Below are 17,447 nucleotides of genomic sequence, written 5' to 3' on the forward strand. Positions count from 1 at the left end.
TACGTTTTTATGTAGTGAGCATGTTTCCAGTATCGCCTGTATAGGCCCAAATGAGTTTGTGCAACATCTCCCCTGTGGTATGGAACATTGTGGACAGTTGTTTTTTGAGTGAATGATAATGCTCATTTCTCCCAAAACCAGAAATGGAAAGTGAATCACTAAACATTATCATGATTTTTAGCGTTACATAATGCGTTGTTTTACGTGTTAATTTCACTTTTAGCGCTGATCAGTCGACAGCGCGCCGCCGTCAGTCCGAATGTATCTCCATTACGACATCATGAAATCATAATGACATGACGCGTATATATGCATAGTCAGTTTGACCATTGCGTTTGACTGAGTTCAATATTTCGTTTACTATGTTACCTTGCAGCAGCAAACACCGAACATGAGCGAAGTAAATCCATCCAATGAGCGAAAGTAAGTGTGAATTAGTTGTATGACTTCCATTTACGATTTTGTTTAACAATAAAAAATATACAAAAATAACCGTGAATTTGCCTAATTTTCGAGTGCATTTTCTATTTTTTTTTTCATTCTATTGCTGTGTTATTTACTCAACTGACTATGCAAACATCTAAAGGGATAACAGACAAATATGATTTAAAAAACTTGCTCACAAAAGATCAAAAATCTTCAGACTCTTTAAACCTCTCAAGTTGATGACCTTTCTGTTTCAATAGGAAAGAAATGAAATATAAATTGAAGAGACTTATCGAAAACAGGAACCAACTTCTCCCATTGTTGAAAAGGTACTGTATTCCTCTTGATATGTATAATATAGGCATTTAGCAGACACTTAGATTATGTCTTGACCACCTGAGATCAGCCCACAATCCAACAGTCAGATTTGCCTAACAAAACTCCAGCCTTGGATCCAACTGGGCCTACCACAGGAAGAAGGTAAGCTTACCATCAATCTGAAGCCCTACCCTAGTTAAATTTCAATCCTCTGGCAATTAAAAAAGACCATATGTTGATATCTGAGTAGCACAGTCTCTGCACAGGCTGAATTCTATGCAATGCTGCAGTTCCAAATAATTGAAACAGTAGTCATTATCCTCTGTGACTGGAATCTGCAGTAGGCTACCTGGGATTTGGGATACAAATAGCTGGACCACTGGAGGACAGGATAGGAAATGTGGAATGAAAAAAAGCCACCAAGAAAAGAAGTGGGAGACTCCCTGATCCAGTGGTGCTAATTCATTGCATGTAGCATACCAGTGAGAGGAAGCCTGAAATCAAAGGCAGGAATATGAAATAGTGAGAGATGATGAATTCCCTCTACACGCCATGCACTAAGGAAACATCTCCATGCTACTAGATATGTTGTTATACAGACTTCTCTGATCAAATGTCTATTTAGGGCTGCTGGCTGCAGCACGATCTGCCACAAACTCTGGAACATACTATCAGAACTCAGCTGGGGCTGATAATGAAAGTGAAGAAAAAACATGAGCATTGCTTGATTTAAAGCTTGCTTTCATTGGTTCCTATTGGACTCAAAAGAAACATCACATTATACATTTTGTTTCAGGTAAAATGCTCATGGCTGTTCATTGTTCCCATATGTGGTTGCAAACAGTGGCAGCCGAAAATGGCCTGTTAGAGCACTAGCCCATTGCCCTCGGCAGGGGGTGGAGGAGGTGACGTAAACCTGTCTTGGCTTACCTGGCTGACATTGAGCCAGACTGCCTGTCTCATCTCCAGCACCATGGACAGCGGACAGGGGAACAGACAGTGCAGCTCACCCCACCCCACCACATGGCGGATGTGCCGACAGATGGTTCAGAGTGGCAGACAATGCAGACAGGTCGCTTACACCGTGTTCAGGGTTTATGGGGAGTGATAAGCCAAAGGCGTTGGGTGCTCTACAACATGTTATACATGCTATATAGGCAGTCCACTGAGCAGTCATTTTATACATGGCGATGGACATTTCTGTTGACTTGTCTGTGGTGTGTGTCCGGTGTTTTCCTGGTCTAAGTATTTAGTTGGAAATTGGAAATGAAGCATCTTCTAATCCTGAAGGCTACATTTTATTCTTTAAAGTGCCCCCCCCCCCCCCCCCAATTGTATGTTGTGGAGTTAAATCTCTCTTGCAGCACAAAGAAAAGCAAGTATGTGCACTCTCTGACCCCTTGTAGCTAAGTCAAATAACCCACACATTCCCAGAGGAATGAACCTGAAAGGTAGCCCACTCTGTCATTCACTTCCCATTCCTCAGCCACCGCCTGCCTGAGGTGTCTGTCTGCCTGCCTGCCTGTCTGGGACAGTTGTGTCACCACCACTGCTCAGTCAAAAGGATAGAGTTCACTCTGACCAGCAAGGTTAGACCGGTTCTGACCCCTGACAGACAGCACTGTTTAGGGTAAAGCCAGCAGCGCCATATTAGTCTACTCAAGACAATATTTTGTCTATCTGACTCTGTATGCAGATAGAAGCAGATACAATCTGTGTTATAGTATGGGTCCTTGGGAAAGGCCAGCTACACAGGCCAAGCCTGTCTGTCCCCGGCCTGTTCTGGGACATGAAGATGACAAGGTAAGACTCTAAACAGGGCAGATTACTAATGCCTGTTTTGTCTTTATTTGGATCAGCAGTGAAGAGGTGGTTGTTATTGAATGCTATTTGTTATTGTTGGATTTACCTTGGATTCGATCATAGAAATTCATACTGCATGAAGGGCATTTGGTTTGTGTGTGTGTGTGTGTATAGAGGTCTTAACAATAGAGATGTAGGCTTGGCCACTGTGTTTTAGTTATATTGCTATAGTTTTAACACTGCCTTGTGTGCTCTGAGTTGTGTTGCTATTGATGTCCACCACAGTGCTTATGCTCCTAGCTCTGCTCCTTCCAGAGTTGTTTTCCTCTGTGTCTCTGGCAGTCAGTCCAGGGCAGGCTACTAATGGCATTTAGCCTGATCTGGATTAGACCAGTGGGTGGTCCCTCCATACTCCTTAGCCTTGGATACCTCCTACTACTAAAGTTAGAGAATAAACACCCACCTACAACAACACAGGTCTACTGGTGCACTCCATCATGCTGCAGGAAAAACACACCTTTGTTTCCACTAGAAAATAAAAAGGGCTATGTTTTACTTTTGTGCAATTTTTCCCAGTTGGTCTAGTGTTATAAGCCCAAAAATAGTGTGGACAATGACCCTTTGCCCAATTACCTCAACTGCACTTTTGGGTATAACTGCTACACTACATTAAGAAAACACTTTAGCCTATAGCCATGAACAGATAAAGGCTGGAGTCTTACTAGTGAGGACTGGTTGTGACTGTATGCGCATCTTCAATATTGTGGACTGAAGCTGGAAATCATATCACCATGGAGACTGCAGCTTGTGTAATGGCAAAAAAAACATATATGGATGGTATATCAAAGGTGAGATAAATACACTGGGTAGCAATGAAAAGAAAACAGGTATTTTCTGTCAGCACTGATAAAAACGTGTTATGAAACGACCAGTTATGTAGTCGTGTCTACCCCGAGATGACTGACCATGCCGACCGTAGGCTTCAGTAGAACATACTGTACCACCCACTTCACGCTTGGGGTATGTAGGATGAATCATATGAAGGTGTAGATGGCTCTCCTCCACATCTCAAAGGATTCTCCACTCTGGATGAGCTAGCACATGGTTTGCCTTGATGTGTAATTCCCTTTCAATTATAAGGTGTGTGTGTGTGTGTGTGTGTGCGTGCGTGCATTCGTTTTTTACAGTACAATTTTGAGAAGTGAGGGCATGCCGGTCCTCACTTATAAAAAGGCTGCTTTAGGCTAATGTTTAGGGTTAGGGAAAATATGATTTTAAATGGCAATCAATTGTTGGTCCACCAAAGAGTCCTTACAAGTATAGTAAGACATAGCTGTGTGTGTGATTTAAAAACTGATCCAATGATTAAACATTTGATGATTTAGTACTGTTTTTGACAATTGCATTTTTGAACTAAATATCTTTACAAATGTAAAGGTGTTGTGAATCATTAAATATTCGATGTTTAATGTGGTTATTTTGATGGTACCTTCGTGGGAGACTAAAGTGAAGTAGTAACCTCAGATGTGTGGTTGCTACTCAGCAGTGTTTCTCTGAGTTTCAGTTCCCGGACAGTGAGTCTTACTGCACTTACACGTGAGCATTGAACCAGTGTGGGTGCATCCCATTCTCTACAGTAGGCCTACACGATGAGATAAAATACCGCGAAGACTGAACCCAAGGATCTTGGGACTTAAGAAAAAGTGGTGTAATACAGGGGCTAGAGAGAGAGGGGATTTGTTGTTGTTTGAGCTTGGTCACAAACTATCGATGGATTTTGTTTTGCTGGAGGATTTGGCAAATACTGTACATGGTTCTATAGGCTACCAGCAACATAACTTGTTTTACGCGCAATGTTGATTCCCATGCTTGGAAAGTTATGACTGAGGAGTCTGCGGAGTTGGACAGTTGAATGAATTGACAAGAAATCTATATCGGGAGTCCACGGTGTCGCTTGTCGATGTGAAATAAGCTGTGACCGTAGAATACCCTAACAGGTGGCTCTCCGACGATATGCGCGTCAGGCTAACAACAGCGTGCACACTCGCCATAATCTTCGGCTGACAAAGCTTTTTCCAATATTACAGTCCGTTCATTACTATTCAGCAGCACTACTCTGCAATTTCCACCGGGCCCCAACGTCGTTTTGATGCGAAGCGGAATATTGGTTTCTGCGTTTACTCGGGAATAAAATTGAGCCGGGGAATGTTTTCAAGCTGTGCGCTCACGTGGACCAACTAGGAGTGATTTATCGATGATAATTGAAATTCACCCGGTTATAAAGCAATGTTTCCAGAAATTCATATCAAGGTGAGGTATAAAGAATGCTATTGCTTTGTTTTGTGTAGCTTATTGGATACAAATTCAACGTGAGCTTTTTTGCATGTTGTTTTATTTCACAATACTGTATTTGGAACCTCTCTGCACTCTAAGTGTACTGTACAGACTGTACTGGACAGACAGTAATTAGGTCTGAAAACACTTTCCAGCAGATTTCAGAATCAGATGTCAATGTGTTGACATAATTACTCCCATGGTCTCATGGTTCCACTGACCTTCAGATGGACTAACCCACTTTAATCCCCATGATCTACAGCTCAGTGTGCTCAGGAATGGATCATTAGCTTCCTGGGGTCTACTGGGTTAATATGATCTGTTTGTCATGGCTGACAGACACCTATCTGGTGTCAGCACTGGATTCACAATATATTTGGGCTACTGCACATTTTTATATTGCAGTATTCAAAAACGGGCTTAATGTGTCTACTGTAGCCATAGTTCTAAAAATACATTGTAATTTAATTACAATGTTGGCCTTCATAGATATTCTATATGCAGTTGGTGTGTGTGTAAATGTGTGAGTGCTGGGGCCAAGCAAAATAATGTGTGCTTATGTGTAGGTGTGTGCACAAGTGTGTTCATCTTCAGCTAGCTCATATTTTATGACATTCTTTTCTCGTCCAATCCCCACAGGCAGGGAGGCCCGACGCCTACTCCCAGCAACACAAACTCCAGCCTGAATGCACACGCCTTGGGTCCAGCCGGGCCTACCAGCAGCAGCAGGTAAAGCTACTCCCTGGTCCTCCAGTATTTTGCTCTTGTTTGTGGGTGTGCGGGGGAATACGATGACTGTGTCATGATCTGGTCGTTGTGTGGGAGTACTGTGACTAGTGTGAGCTGTGGGGGAATACTGTATGATGCAACTGCCCAGCCCGCACCTCTGAAAAGATGGAGCAAGGTAGTTATCACCAGTTGTGAATCGTGGATCCTGAGTTTTAAGATTAACAGTAATTTTCCTTATCCCAAACAATTCAATGTTCATAATAACAGAGTGTGAAAACGTGCTGGCCGGGTGCAGAGGTAACTGTCTTCGGTACCATGTTGCTATATATAGCTTTTTATGAATAATTTATCTTGCAGATACTGCAGTAAAGCCCTGGAGATTAAACAGTGCATTCTATAAATAGAAATTCCCCTCTCGATTTGGCAGCGCTGTTTCAGTTCAAATCAATAAGACCACGAGAGCCATACTACTGTAACTGCAGCACAGCTCTATTCAGTCAGAGGTGATGCCCTGGTATAGCTTAGCCTTTTGGGCAGCTTTCGAGAGGATGTGTTACATAGTGTACCGAGAAAGACTATCAGCCTATAAACAAGAGAGAGTGAAGGAAAAATACATGGAGAGAGAGACTCCGAATCGGGCTGCAGTGAAAGCTTCTGTCGAAAAGCAGACCTCCAAGGCTGTAGACCCTGCTTCACTCTCGCCCTGGTGACGTAACTCTATGCCCTTTCTGGGCACCACAGGCTACTTGCCTTATTACTGAATCGGCAGGAAAACTAGAAACACCCAGTGCCTCAAACCTCGTTATAAAACAACACCTGTATTGTCTGTTTGATTTAACCTAGATGACCCTCTAAATGTGGGTCCTTCTCTCTCTGCCGCCCTCTCTCTCTTGTTCTGGCTGTAGAACTGTGGCTCGGGCAAAGGCACTCTGCCTAAGCTGGATGCTAAGCCCTTGGTTGTAAACAATGCCAAGTACCATCACCAGTCCGAAAGCATCCTGCCCCATATCACCAGCAAGGGGCTGCAAAACACTTGTGATGGGCAGCTTTCAGGTACCAGGCACCAGGAAAGCTTCCAGGTGAGTCCTTGTTACAATTAGGCTAATCTCTTGGTATTATGTACTTAGAGCCTAGTATAGTGAAGCAATGAAACATTCCACTGAGAAATTATAACAGTGTTAAATTGTTACCATGCAAAACCTCTGCAACTAGTTAATTTCCTGTATGTTTTGTAATTGACAGGATGAGAGATTACGGAGCTCCACAGTGGAGAGTCTGCCAGAGTCCATCAACAGGAAGAACAATCAGGAGCAGGAGAGGAATATTGAGGGACACAATCTGCCCATGTCTCCTGCAGGTGTGTGTGGGCTAAGGGTAGGACTAGGCCTGAGTTGGAGAGTAGGGAAGCGTTGATGGAAGTTGCTGGTGTTGGCGTTTAGTATTGGCAATTCTAAAGGAGAAAGAGTTTTCTGTCCCTTGATCTTATTTAATCAGGAAGAAACAAATGCAAACTGGGATTTGCTGACAGGAATTTCCTTTCCCTCCTATACAGAGGTCCTGAAGGCGTTCAAAGATCGTCTGACTGAACATGAGCAGGAGGAGGTCATGGACTACTCCGAGGTCTGGTACCTGGGCCTGGATGCCAAGAAGATGGAGGGTTCCCCCAGCCTGCCACACAACTCTGGCTACGACGATGAGAGCGGAGGCTATCTGAAGGTAACATCAAATGGGCACAAAGATGGCAGTAAAGAAACTGTGAATTTCAGAACCAGTTTTAGTGCCATATAGAGTAAACTTTTTGCAGTATTGCTTTAAAGTAAATTATGCCCTTTTCTCTGCAGGTCGCGCATGACCACATAGGCTTCCGGTTTGAGGTGCTGGAGGTGATCGGGAAAGGATCCTTCGGACAGGTCCTGAAGTGCCTGGATCACAAGACCACTGAACTTGTCGCCATTAAGGTCATTCGCAACAAGAAAAGGTGACTAACGCCACCAGCTAGCTAGCATATCGTAGTACAGCTGGGTTGTCCAATACCAACCTTTCACTAATAACATGCTATGACACATGTTATAACACTGCTTTTCTGTTATGATTGGCTGCAGGTTCCACCACCAGGCCATGGTGGAGTTGAAGATCCTGGATGCGTTGAGAAGGAAGGACAGAGACAACCAACACAACGTCATTCACATGAAGGAGCACTTCTACTTCCGGAACCATCTCTGCATCTCCTTCGAGCTCCTGGGGTAGGCTGGACGGACACTGACACTGTAGGGCCAAAGATAAGATCATATTCAGAAATACAATAATACCCTTTTGTTATTTGTTGATTTAGTTCAGGAGAGAATACTTCTGCTATATTTCATCCACAGGAGGTAAACATGTAGTATTAAGATTATTTGGCCATTTAAATCTAAAGGATGTTAGCTTATCTTTGACCGTGCAGAGTGAACCTGTACGAACTCCTTAAGAAGAACAACTTCCAGGGCTTCAGCCAGATCCTGGTGCGCCGCTTTGCCTACTCCCTCCTCAAGTGCCTGCAGATGCTGCACAAAGAGAAGATCATCCACTGTGACCTAAAACCGGTATGACCCCTAGCCATGACCTTTAACCCCTAACCACCTTAACATTACATAATGAAAAGTGAAGCATATTTGCAAACATATTCCTTGTTGGTTCAGTTTAATGGTGCCACAGGAGATGGAGAGAATGTGCTCATACTTGGGTGTTTATTTTCCAGGAAAACATTCTTCTTTCACACAAAGGCCAAGGCAACATCAAGGTCATTGACTTTGGCTCCAGCTGCTACGAGCAGCAGAGAGGTGAGTGTCTTAGTTTGTATGTTTTCTAATGTAAGGTTGGATCAAGTAGGCAAACAGGGGGCACAACCTCATTATAGCATCACATTATAGCATACCTAATACCTGGCTCTCCTCCTCCACAGTTTACACCTACATCCAGAGCCGCTTCTACCGTTCCCCAGAGGTGCTCCTGGGCCATCCCTACAGCATGGCCATCGACATGTGGAGCTTTGGCTGCATCCTGGCTGAGCTCTACACTGGCTTCCCCCTCTTTCCTGGGGAGAGTGAGGTGGAGCAGATTGCCTGCATCATGGAGGTACCTACCTAGTACCTACAATATCATGTTCTCTTTGTTAATGGCTCTTTCAACCTTGTGGTTTGGCTAGCAATGTTGATGTATTACTCACTGTGTGAGTTTGTCTGATTTGTTCTCAGGTACTGGGAATGCCTCCAACTGATTTCTTGTCAACAGCGACCAGGAAAAGGCAATTTTTTGGTAAGCATTTTTGATCTAGTGCAGTCACATGGTTTTCTCTTTGACTGTTCGATGGAAATTCTGTTTAACTGAGACCTTTCACTTCTACTGACGTACCAATAGGATCACAGTTAAATGTATACATTTCTGATGTAGGGATTTGCATAATTTTAGTGTCACAGGGTGTTTAATTAAGCAATAAGCCTGAGGGAGTGTGGTATCTTGGCCATATAACATAGCTGAGGGCTGTTCTTATGCACAACGTGAAAGGGAGTGCCTGAATATCAACCATATACCACAAACCCCCGAGGTGCCTTATTGCTATTATAAACTGGTTACCAACATAAATAGAACAGTAAACAGGTATGTTTATGTCACAACCATGGTATATTGTCTGATATATAGCCGGTTGAAATGCTGTTTCAGCCAATCAGCATCCAGGACCCAAACTACCCGGTTTATAATTCTTAGTAAGAGATCCTCTTGTTGATAATCCCTGGTTGTGATTGTGCAGATTCCAAGGGTAACCCCAGGAACATCACCAACAGCAAGGGGAGAAAGAGACGGCCCAACTCCAAGGATCTGACCAGTGCCCTGAAGACCAACGATCCTCTCTTTCTGGATTTCATCAAACGCTGTCTCACGTATGTACTGTACACACTGTACACCTGTCAATAACACAGCCATAGAATCACCCAATCTCAAATATTACTAATAGTAAGGAATCATTTTAAACTGTCAGGTGAAGTGAGCCCTCTTTCGCTTCCAGGTGAGGCCCATTGAGATTGAAATCTACAAGGAAGTCCAGTGTGTGGTTTTACCTCTGGTTCTCTCAGGAATAATCTCATTTGCATCCTCCTTGCATCCTCTCTTCTCTCTCCCGAGATCCATCTCAAAACCCAATGGAGGAGAATGTCAGAGGGGAGGGACCCCTGATTTTCTCCTCCGATCGGTTTTGAGAAGGAGAGAGGACGCGAGGAGTATGCAATTGGGATTTTCCCTCTGACTGACTCTCTTCTCTCTGTCAGGTGGGACCCTAAGAAGCGCATGACGCCCGACGAGGCCATGCAGCATGAGTGGATCCAGGAGGCACGCTCCAGCAAGTTTCGGCCCAAGACCCGCACCGTGAGAAGGCCCAACGAGAGCCTCGGCAACGTGGAGAACAACAACAAGATAGCGCAGCATATTTCCCACAAACCAGCCCTTATCAACAGGATAGGTAAGAGGAACAGTCATCTACCATACTACCACCATGCCTTCTCATACGTATGTGTTTGCATGTGAAAAAAAAAAAAACTTCACTAGGCATTTTTTACACTTTGAGAGTGGCAGATTGACACAAAGACTAAATTGAATCCACATCTCTATGATGTACATAAAGTAACAGGCATCTTACTTCCCCCTCTCTGACGCAGTTGACAAGGCATTCTCCAGCCCGTTCTCCAGCGCCACAGACAGGCCCAAGAGAGAGAACTCTGTGAAGCTGGCGTCCGCCGAGCGCTTGCGTCCAATCGGGGCTTCGGCTGAGGGCCAGATGGGCGAGGGCAGGACCAAGAGCACCAGGGCTGTTAGCAGCAGCAAGCAGGAGGTACCCAGGGAGAGATCAGTCCACATTGTCATCAGGCCCCCGCTGGAGCACACTGCAGACAGTGACAGTCTGGAGCACCAGCAGGGCCTGTCCCCCATCACATAAAGGCCCCAGGGACAGAGGGCTTGGGGCTGGGAGGGGGTTGAGGGGAGGGGGGATGCATAAGTCACATCAGGGTTAGTATCATCAGAGGTCAAACATAAGACACATATTAATAACATTAAATGGGGGTCATGGTTGGAGTATATCCTGTTTTGTAGATGTAGTGGGTTATCAATTTGTTATATTTGTGCACTATAGAATTTATTTCCTTGTCTAATCACATGTTTAGTGTTTGGACTCTGTCTAGCTGCAGGAGACGTCTTTGGTGGGTCTTTTGGTAATGAGCTGTGTATCAGCAACTGTTGGTATTCTCTGTTATTGCAGTAGTCACAAATGGACTTACTGCATCTAGAATGTGGCCACATTCACTTGTCATAAGCTTGGAAAGTAGCACAGGTCATTTGCATTAGTTTAAAATGGGATCCCTTAGCTTAGAACCCAGATCAATGCCCAGATTGGCCTGTTTTCCACTCTCGGTCTAGCCAGGTTAGGCCGAGCCACATTTAATGTCCTTTTGCCAGAGGTTTAAAGCTCTTTGAGTAGGCTAATTTCCTGCACGTTTTCTACTGGCATTGACGTTTTGGCTTTGACAACACAGACGTCTGACCCAAAATATACACAGGCTAAGCCCTGGCCCGTTTGCACTGAAATACGCATGGCAAGCCCAAGGAGTTGCCCGTGCCATGGATGTGATGTTTAAGGCTCTTAGCAGCACAAAGCATCTCCCATGCAGAGATGATGGTGATAGGGGAAAAACATAAAGCACTAATGTGCACAAACTCCCCTAGAGATTACTCAGAGTTTACCATGTTTATGGAGTTTGACTTTGACTCAATCATTTGTGGTTGTTGATCATAGTATGTTTCATTACTAGTTTATTATGAAGATTAATACAACCCTAGGTGTTACTGAATAAAATTACAATCACTTATAAGTCAGAAAAAATGCTGTCCACCTGACAACAACTTTTACCTCTAAAAGAGGGCTCTCAAGTTGTCAATGAAGATGAATGTTATTTTCCTGGCCTGAAATGTCTAGCTTGGACTGGTATTGGATGGTTTGATATTCTTCATACGTCATTGTCATATACAAAGTGTTCCAGTGTCTGCAAAACAGGAATATTCTGACCAGTGATCCTCACAACTTGTTATTCAAATGTGCCTTTCAGCATCCAAAGTGACTTCCCTCTGACCCACAATGCATCATCTGTTTTTTACTCCTCCTCACACAAACTTCATTTTAAAAAGCTTAATTCCTCATCAAAGCAGTTCCATCTATTTTGATTAACTTCTCTTACCTCGACAAAAGGACAATTTGCTACAATGTTGAGCTTTCTTCAATAAAACTTGGGCCAAATGAAGGAGAGTAGATTTTTTTTGTTCTCTCTAAACTTCTTTATGGCAACTTGTACTGATGCTTTTCACTTGCTCCAGTTATAGAAAGTCATTTTAAAACAGTGTTTATATTTGTAACATGATCAGAAATGGAATAGATTTCCTTTTTAACAGTACATAATTGAATGTACATTTTACAATTTTGTTATGATTAAATGATTGGTTTAAGGTGTGACATATATATGAAATATTTGTGGTACTATATCTCAAGCACTCTATGTGTACATAACCAGGTCACATTGGCAATGTCTCAATTAAATATATATTTTTTTTACCATGTTTCAATTGTAATTTTAATGATTTTCTTGTTTATTCTTCCGTGCTCACTGAACATTGTTATTTAAGAGAGCCCCACAGACTGGTGCCCTAATGATCATATTGTGTGATGTACTGAATTACTGTTTTGCTTTCTCTAAGTCTGTAAAATAGCATGCCAGGACATTGTTGATTTTATTGTACTGTACTAAAACAAATAGAAAGTGTGTGCATTCATTTCAACCAAATTATTTCACAATCAACCATTGTGGTCTATTTGGAAGTAATTGAATTGAGGGCATTCCACCTGATGAACTGTACATTGATGTGAAAAAATGAATGAACATGTAATTGAAAGAACATATAATTGAATAAATTGTGTTTTATATTCCTTGCCTCTGCCCATTTGATTGGACCTTTGATAATTTTGATGCTGTGTAAATCAAACATTCAGCTTGTGAGTCGACGAAACGATAGCAACATATAGCATTACCATGTAGGTAGAGTGAGGGGTGAACATACAGGCCAGAGGAAGAAGAGAAGGTATGGTGATCACAGAGTTAACAAAGTGTCATTGTTCCCTGCTTCTATTGATCACACATTCTATGCTCAATCCTCATTTACCAGACAGGGTCAGTGGTCAACCTTGTGCATCCAGACCCTCATGCTGCTTGGTTTGAGCTCTGAGAGTAAGTTATACACAGGGGAAATTGAGATGTACTTCAATGCTCCATTCAGCCTGGTCTCATAGACTAGACGTAGCATACTAAAAGTAAATCCGGCATGCTCAAACTTGTATGATATGTTACGTTTGGTATGGTTGCATAAGACCGAAGGTCTCTTAAGGCAAGAACAAAAGGAGGGTGGTTGGTTGAGTGTATAACGTGAATATCTAGCAACCAAAAGGTTGTCAACTTTAGCACTTTATCTTTTTATCAACTTTGCAACTACCTACAGTACTACTTTTTTTAGCTACTTTGCAACTACTTAGCATGTTAGATAACTCTTCCCCTAACCTTAACCCTTTAACCTCACCTTAAATCCCAACCTAGCTAACGCTAGCCACCCCCTAACGTTAGTGTTATCCACCTAGCTAATTGGAATTCGTACATACAGTATCATACGTCTTGCAAATTCATAACATATTGTAAGAATTGCAATTTGCGACATATCATACGAATTGTAATTCGTAACATACTGTATCATTCAAAATGGATGATGAACAACTACAAATGAATACATACCATACGAAATATAACATGTCATACTAAGCGGAGTGTCGTGGATTTACATACGGAATAATACGAAATGCTCTGAGACCAGGTTGCTCCGTTACCTCTTAAAAGCAGGTGGTCAACCAGATTTTCGGTTACTCTAGAATGGGAAGAGCTACAGATACTCTTCATTGTGGGCTTGAGTTTGAATTACAAGACAACGTGCTAGTGACAGCCAAGACCATCACTTTCAGAGAGCCACACCTTTGCAGCCTGTAGTATTGTGGCTTTCGGCATTTATTCCCTGGCCTCAACAATGACTTGAATGCCAAATGAACAGTTGTATCCATTAGGTGCATGTTTTTGACCTGTTCAATTGTGCAAATATTTAAAAAAGGTGTTGATGAGTGGCAGCCAGGTATGGTGCACCTCACACTCCCCCCTTTCAGGGGAGCCTGGATCTTAGTCGGCGAGTGAGAGAGGAAGGCCGTCCTGTCTGTATCCCCAGGGTGAGCGATCACACGCAGAGGGATGATGAGGCTAGGCTGGGTCCGAGGGCTGGCCCCTTTGCTGGCCATGGCTGCTGGAATGCTCTACATCACATCCATAAAGAGGGAGGTTCATTCTCATGGGGAGAGACTGCAGAGGGCCCATCAGAATGACTCAGGACATGCTTAAGAGGCTGGAGAAGATCAAGAAGCTGGGTAAGTCTCAATATCCTTCATTTAACTGTGACTTACCTGGAAGGAAAATGCCAGTAGCTCTGTCCACATACTCAGCGGTGTAAAGTACTGAAGTAAAATACTTTAAAGTACTACTGAAGTCATTTTCGGGGGTATCTGTACTTTACTATTTATATTTTTGACAACTTTTACTTCACTGCATTGCTAACCAGCAGCAAGAGTGACATCATTGATGTATACAGAGAAGAGAGTCGGTCCAAGAATTGAACCCTGTGGCACCCCCATAGAGACTGCCAGAGGCCCGGACAACAGGCCCTCCGATTTGACACACTGAACTCTATCAGACAAGTAGTTGGTGAACCAGGCGAGGCAATCATTTGAGAAACTAAGGCTATCGAGTCTGCCGATGAGGATGTGGTGATTGACAGAGTCGAAAACCTTGGCCAGGTTAATGAATACGGCTGCACAGTATTGTTTCTTATTGATGGCGGTTAAGATATCGTTTAGGACCTTGAGCGTGGCTGAGGTGCACCCATGACCAGCTCTGAAACCAGATTGCATAGCAGAGAAGGTATGGTGGGATTCGAAATGGTCGGTAATCTGTTTGTTGACTTGGCTTTCGAAGACCTTAGAAAGACAGGGTAGGATAGATATAGGTCTGTAGCAGTTTGGGTCAAGAGTGTGTCCCCCCTTTGAAGAGGGGGATGACGGCAGCTGCTTTCCAATCTTTGGGAATCTAAGATGACACGAAAAAGAGGTTGAACAGGCTAGTAATAGGGGTTGCAACAATTTCGGCAGATAATTTTAGAAAGAGCAGTGCTGTTGACCGGGGTAGGGGTAGCCAGGTGGAAAGCAAGGCCAGCTGTAGAAAAATGCTTTTTGAAATGTTAAATTATAGTGGATTTATCGGTGGTGACAGTGTTTCCTATCCTCAGTGCAGTGGGCAGCTGGGAGGAGGTGTTCTTATTCTCCATGGACTTTCCAGTGTCTCAGTACGTTTTTGAGTTTGTGTTGCAGGAAGCAAATTTCTGCTTGAAAAAGCTAGCCTTGGCTTTTCTAACTGCCTGTGTATATTGGTCTCTAGCTTCCCTGAAAAGTTGCATATCACGGGGGCTGTTCGATGCTAATGCAGAACGCCATAGGATGTTTTTGTGTTGGTTAAGGGCAGTCAGGTCTGGAGAGAACCAAGGGCTATATATGTTCCTGGTTCTAAATTTCTTGAGTGGGGCATGCTTATTTAAGATGGCGAGGAAGGCATTTAAAAAGAATAACCAGGCATCCTCTACTGACGGGATGAGATCAATATCCTTCCAGGATACCCCGGCCATGTCGATTAGAAAGGCCTGCTCGCTGAAGTTTTTCAAGGAGCGTTTGACAGTGATGAGTGGAGGTCGTTTGACCACTGACCCATTACGGATGCAGGCAATGAGGCAGTGTTCGCTGAGATCTTGGTTGAAAACAGCAGAGGTGTATTTAGAGGGAAAGTTGGTTAGGATATCTATGAGAGTGCCCGTGTTTACGGCATTGGGGGGGGGTACCTGGTAGGTTCATTGATCATTTGTGTGAGATTGAGGGCATCAAGCTTAGATTGTAGGATGGCTGGGGTGTTAAGCATGTTCCAGTTAAGGTCACCTAGCAGCACGAGCTCTGAAGATAGATGGGGGGCAATCAGTTCACATATGGTGTCCAAAGCACAGCTGGGGGCAGAGGGTGGTCTATAGCAGATGGCAACGGTGAGAGATTTATTTTTAGAGAGTTGGATTTTTAAAAGTATAAGTTCAAATTGTTTGGGTACAGACCTGGATAGAAGGACAGTAGATTGCAACGCCCCCTTTCGCCGTTCTATCTTGTCTGAAAATGTTGTAGTTAGGGATGGAGATTTCAGAATTGTTGGTGGTCTTCCTAAGCCAGGATTCAGACACGGCTAGAACATCCGAATTGGCAGAGTGTGCTGAAGCAGTGAATAAAACAACTTAAGGGAGGAGGCTTCTAATGTTAACATGCATGAAACCAAGGCTATTACGGTTACAGAAGTCATCAATAGAGAGCGCCTGAGGAATAGGAGTGGATCTAGGCACTGCAGTGCCTGGATTCACCTCTACAGGGGTAGACATACGCCTAGCTTCTTGAAACGGGTCACATAAACCAGTAGGAGTCACTGTTCAGGCAGGACTGTGGCTTCATATTTTATGTCAATATAACTCTTTAATTAGGTTGATGGCATGACCTTGAAACAATTATATTTATTCAAACATAACATTTTACTATTTTTATTTTATTTTTAACCTTAATATTTAACCTTTATTTAATTAGACAAGTTAGTTAAGAACAAATTCTTATTTAGAATGATGGCCTACCAAAAGGCTGGGAGCTGGGATTACATGTTTTATTTTATATACATATATATATATATATATATATATATATATATATATATATATATATATATATATATATATATATATATATAAGTATAGGACACAACACATACCACGACAAGATAGACAACACTACATAAAGAGAGACCTAAGACAACAACATAGCAAGACAGCAGCACATGACAACATAGCATGGTAGCAACACCACATGACAACAACATGGTAGCAACACAACATGATAGCAGCACAAAACATGGTATAAACATTATTGGGCACAAACATCAGCACAAAGTGCATGAAGGTAGAGACAACAATACATCATGCAAAGCAGCCACAACTGTCAGTAAGAGAGTCCATGAATGAGTATTTGAATCAAGCGATTGACATAAAACTGTCCAGTTTGAGTGTTTGTTGTTGCTCGATCCAGTCGCTAGCTGCAGTGAACTGAAAAGACGAGCGACCCAGGGATGTGTGCGCTTTGGGGACCTTTGACAGAAAGTGACTGGCAGAACGGGTGTTGTATGCAGTAGATATCTCAGACAGGGGGGAGTGAGGCCTAAGAGGGTTTTAGAAATAAGTATCAACCAGTGGGTCTTTCTACAGGTATATAGAGATGACCAGTTTACAGAGGAGTATAGAGTGCAGTGATGTGTCCTATAAGGAGAATTGGTGTCAAATCTGATGTCAGAATGGTAACGAACATCTAGCCGCTCGAGAACACCCTTACCTGCTGATCTATAAATTATGTCTCCGTAATCTAGCATGGGTAGGATGGTCATCTGAATTAGGGTTAGTTTGGCAGCTGGGGTGAAAGAGGAGCGATTACAATAGAGGAAATCAAGTCTAGATTTAACTTCAGCCTGCAGCTTTGACATGTGCTGAGAGAAGGACAGTGTGCCGTCTAGCCTTACTCCCAAGTACTTGTTTGAGGTTACTACCTCAAGCTCTAA

At 43.1% G+C, this 17,447-nt stretch overlaps 1 protein-coding gene across 1 annotated transcript; it reads left to right on the forward strand.

Moving 5' to 3' along the window:
• The first annotated feature begins 4,179 nt into the window (after positions 1-4,179).
• LOC110490410 (dual specificity tyrosine-phosphorylation-regulated kinase 4) lies at positions 4,180-12,610 on the forward strand. The gene is made up of 14 exons (XM_021563791.2): positions 4,180-4,857; positions 5,521-5,610; positions 6,516-6,689; positions 6,853-6,967; positions 7,163-7,326; positions 7,452-7,588; positions 7,713-7,853; positions 8,054-8,192; positions 8,348-8,429; positions 8,552-8,724; positions 8,844-8,904; positions 9,398-9,527; positions 9,912-10,102; positions 10,299-12,610. The coding sequence occupies exons 1-14, from the start codon at positions 4,834-4,836 to the stop codon at positions 10,574-10,576; spliced, it is 1,899 nt and encodes a 632-aa protein (XP_021419466.2). The 5' UTR covers positions 4,180-4,833; the 3' UTR covers positions 10,577-12,610.
• Positions 12,611-17,447: the final 4,837 nt, after the last annotated feature.

Source organism: Oncorhynchus mykiss, chromosome 15 (genome assembly GCF_013265735.2).
Source record: "Oncorhynchus mykiss isolate Arlee chromosome 15, USDA_OmykA_1.1, whole genome shotgun sequence".
Taxonomy (NCBI): Eukaryota; Metazoa; Chordata; class Actinopteri; order Salmoniformes; family Salmonidae; genus Oncorhynchus; species Oncorhynchus mykiss.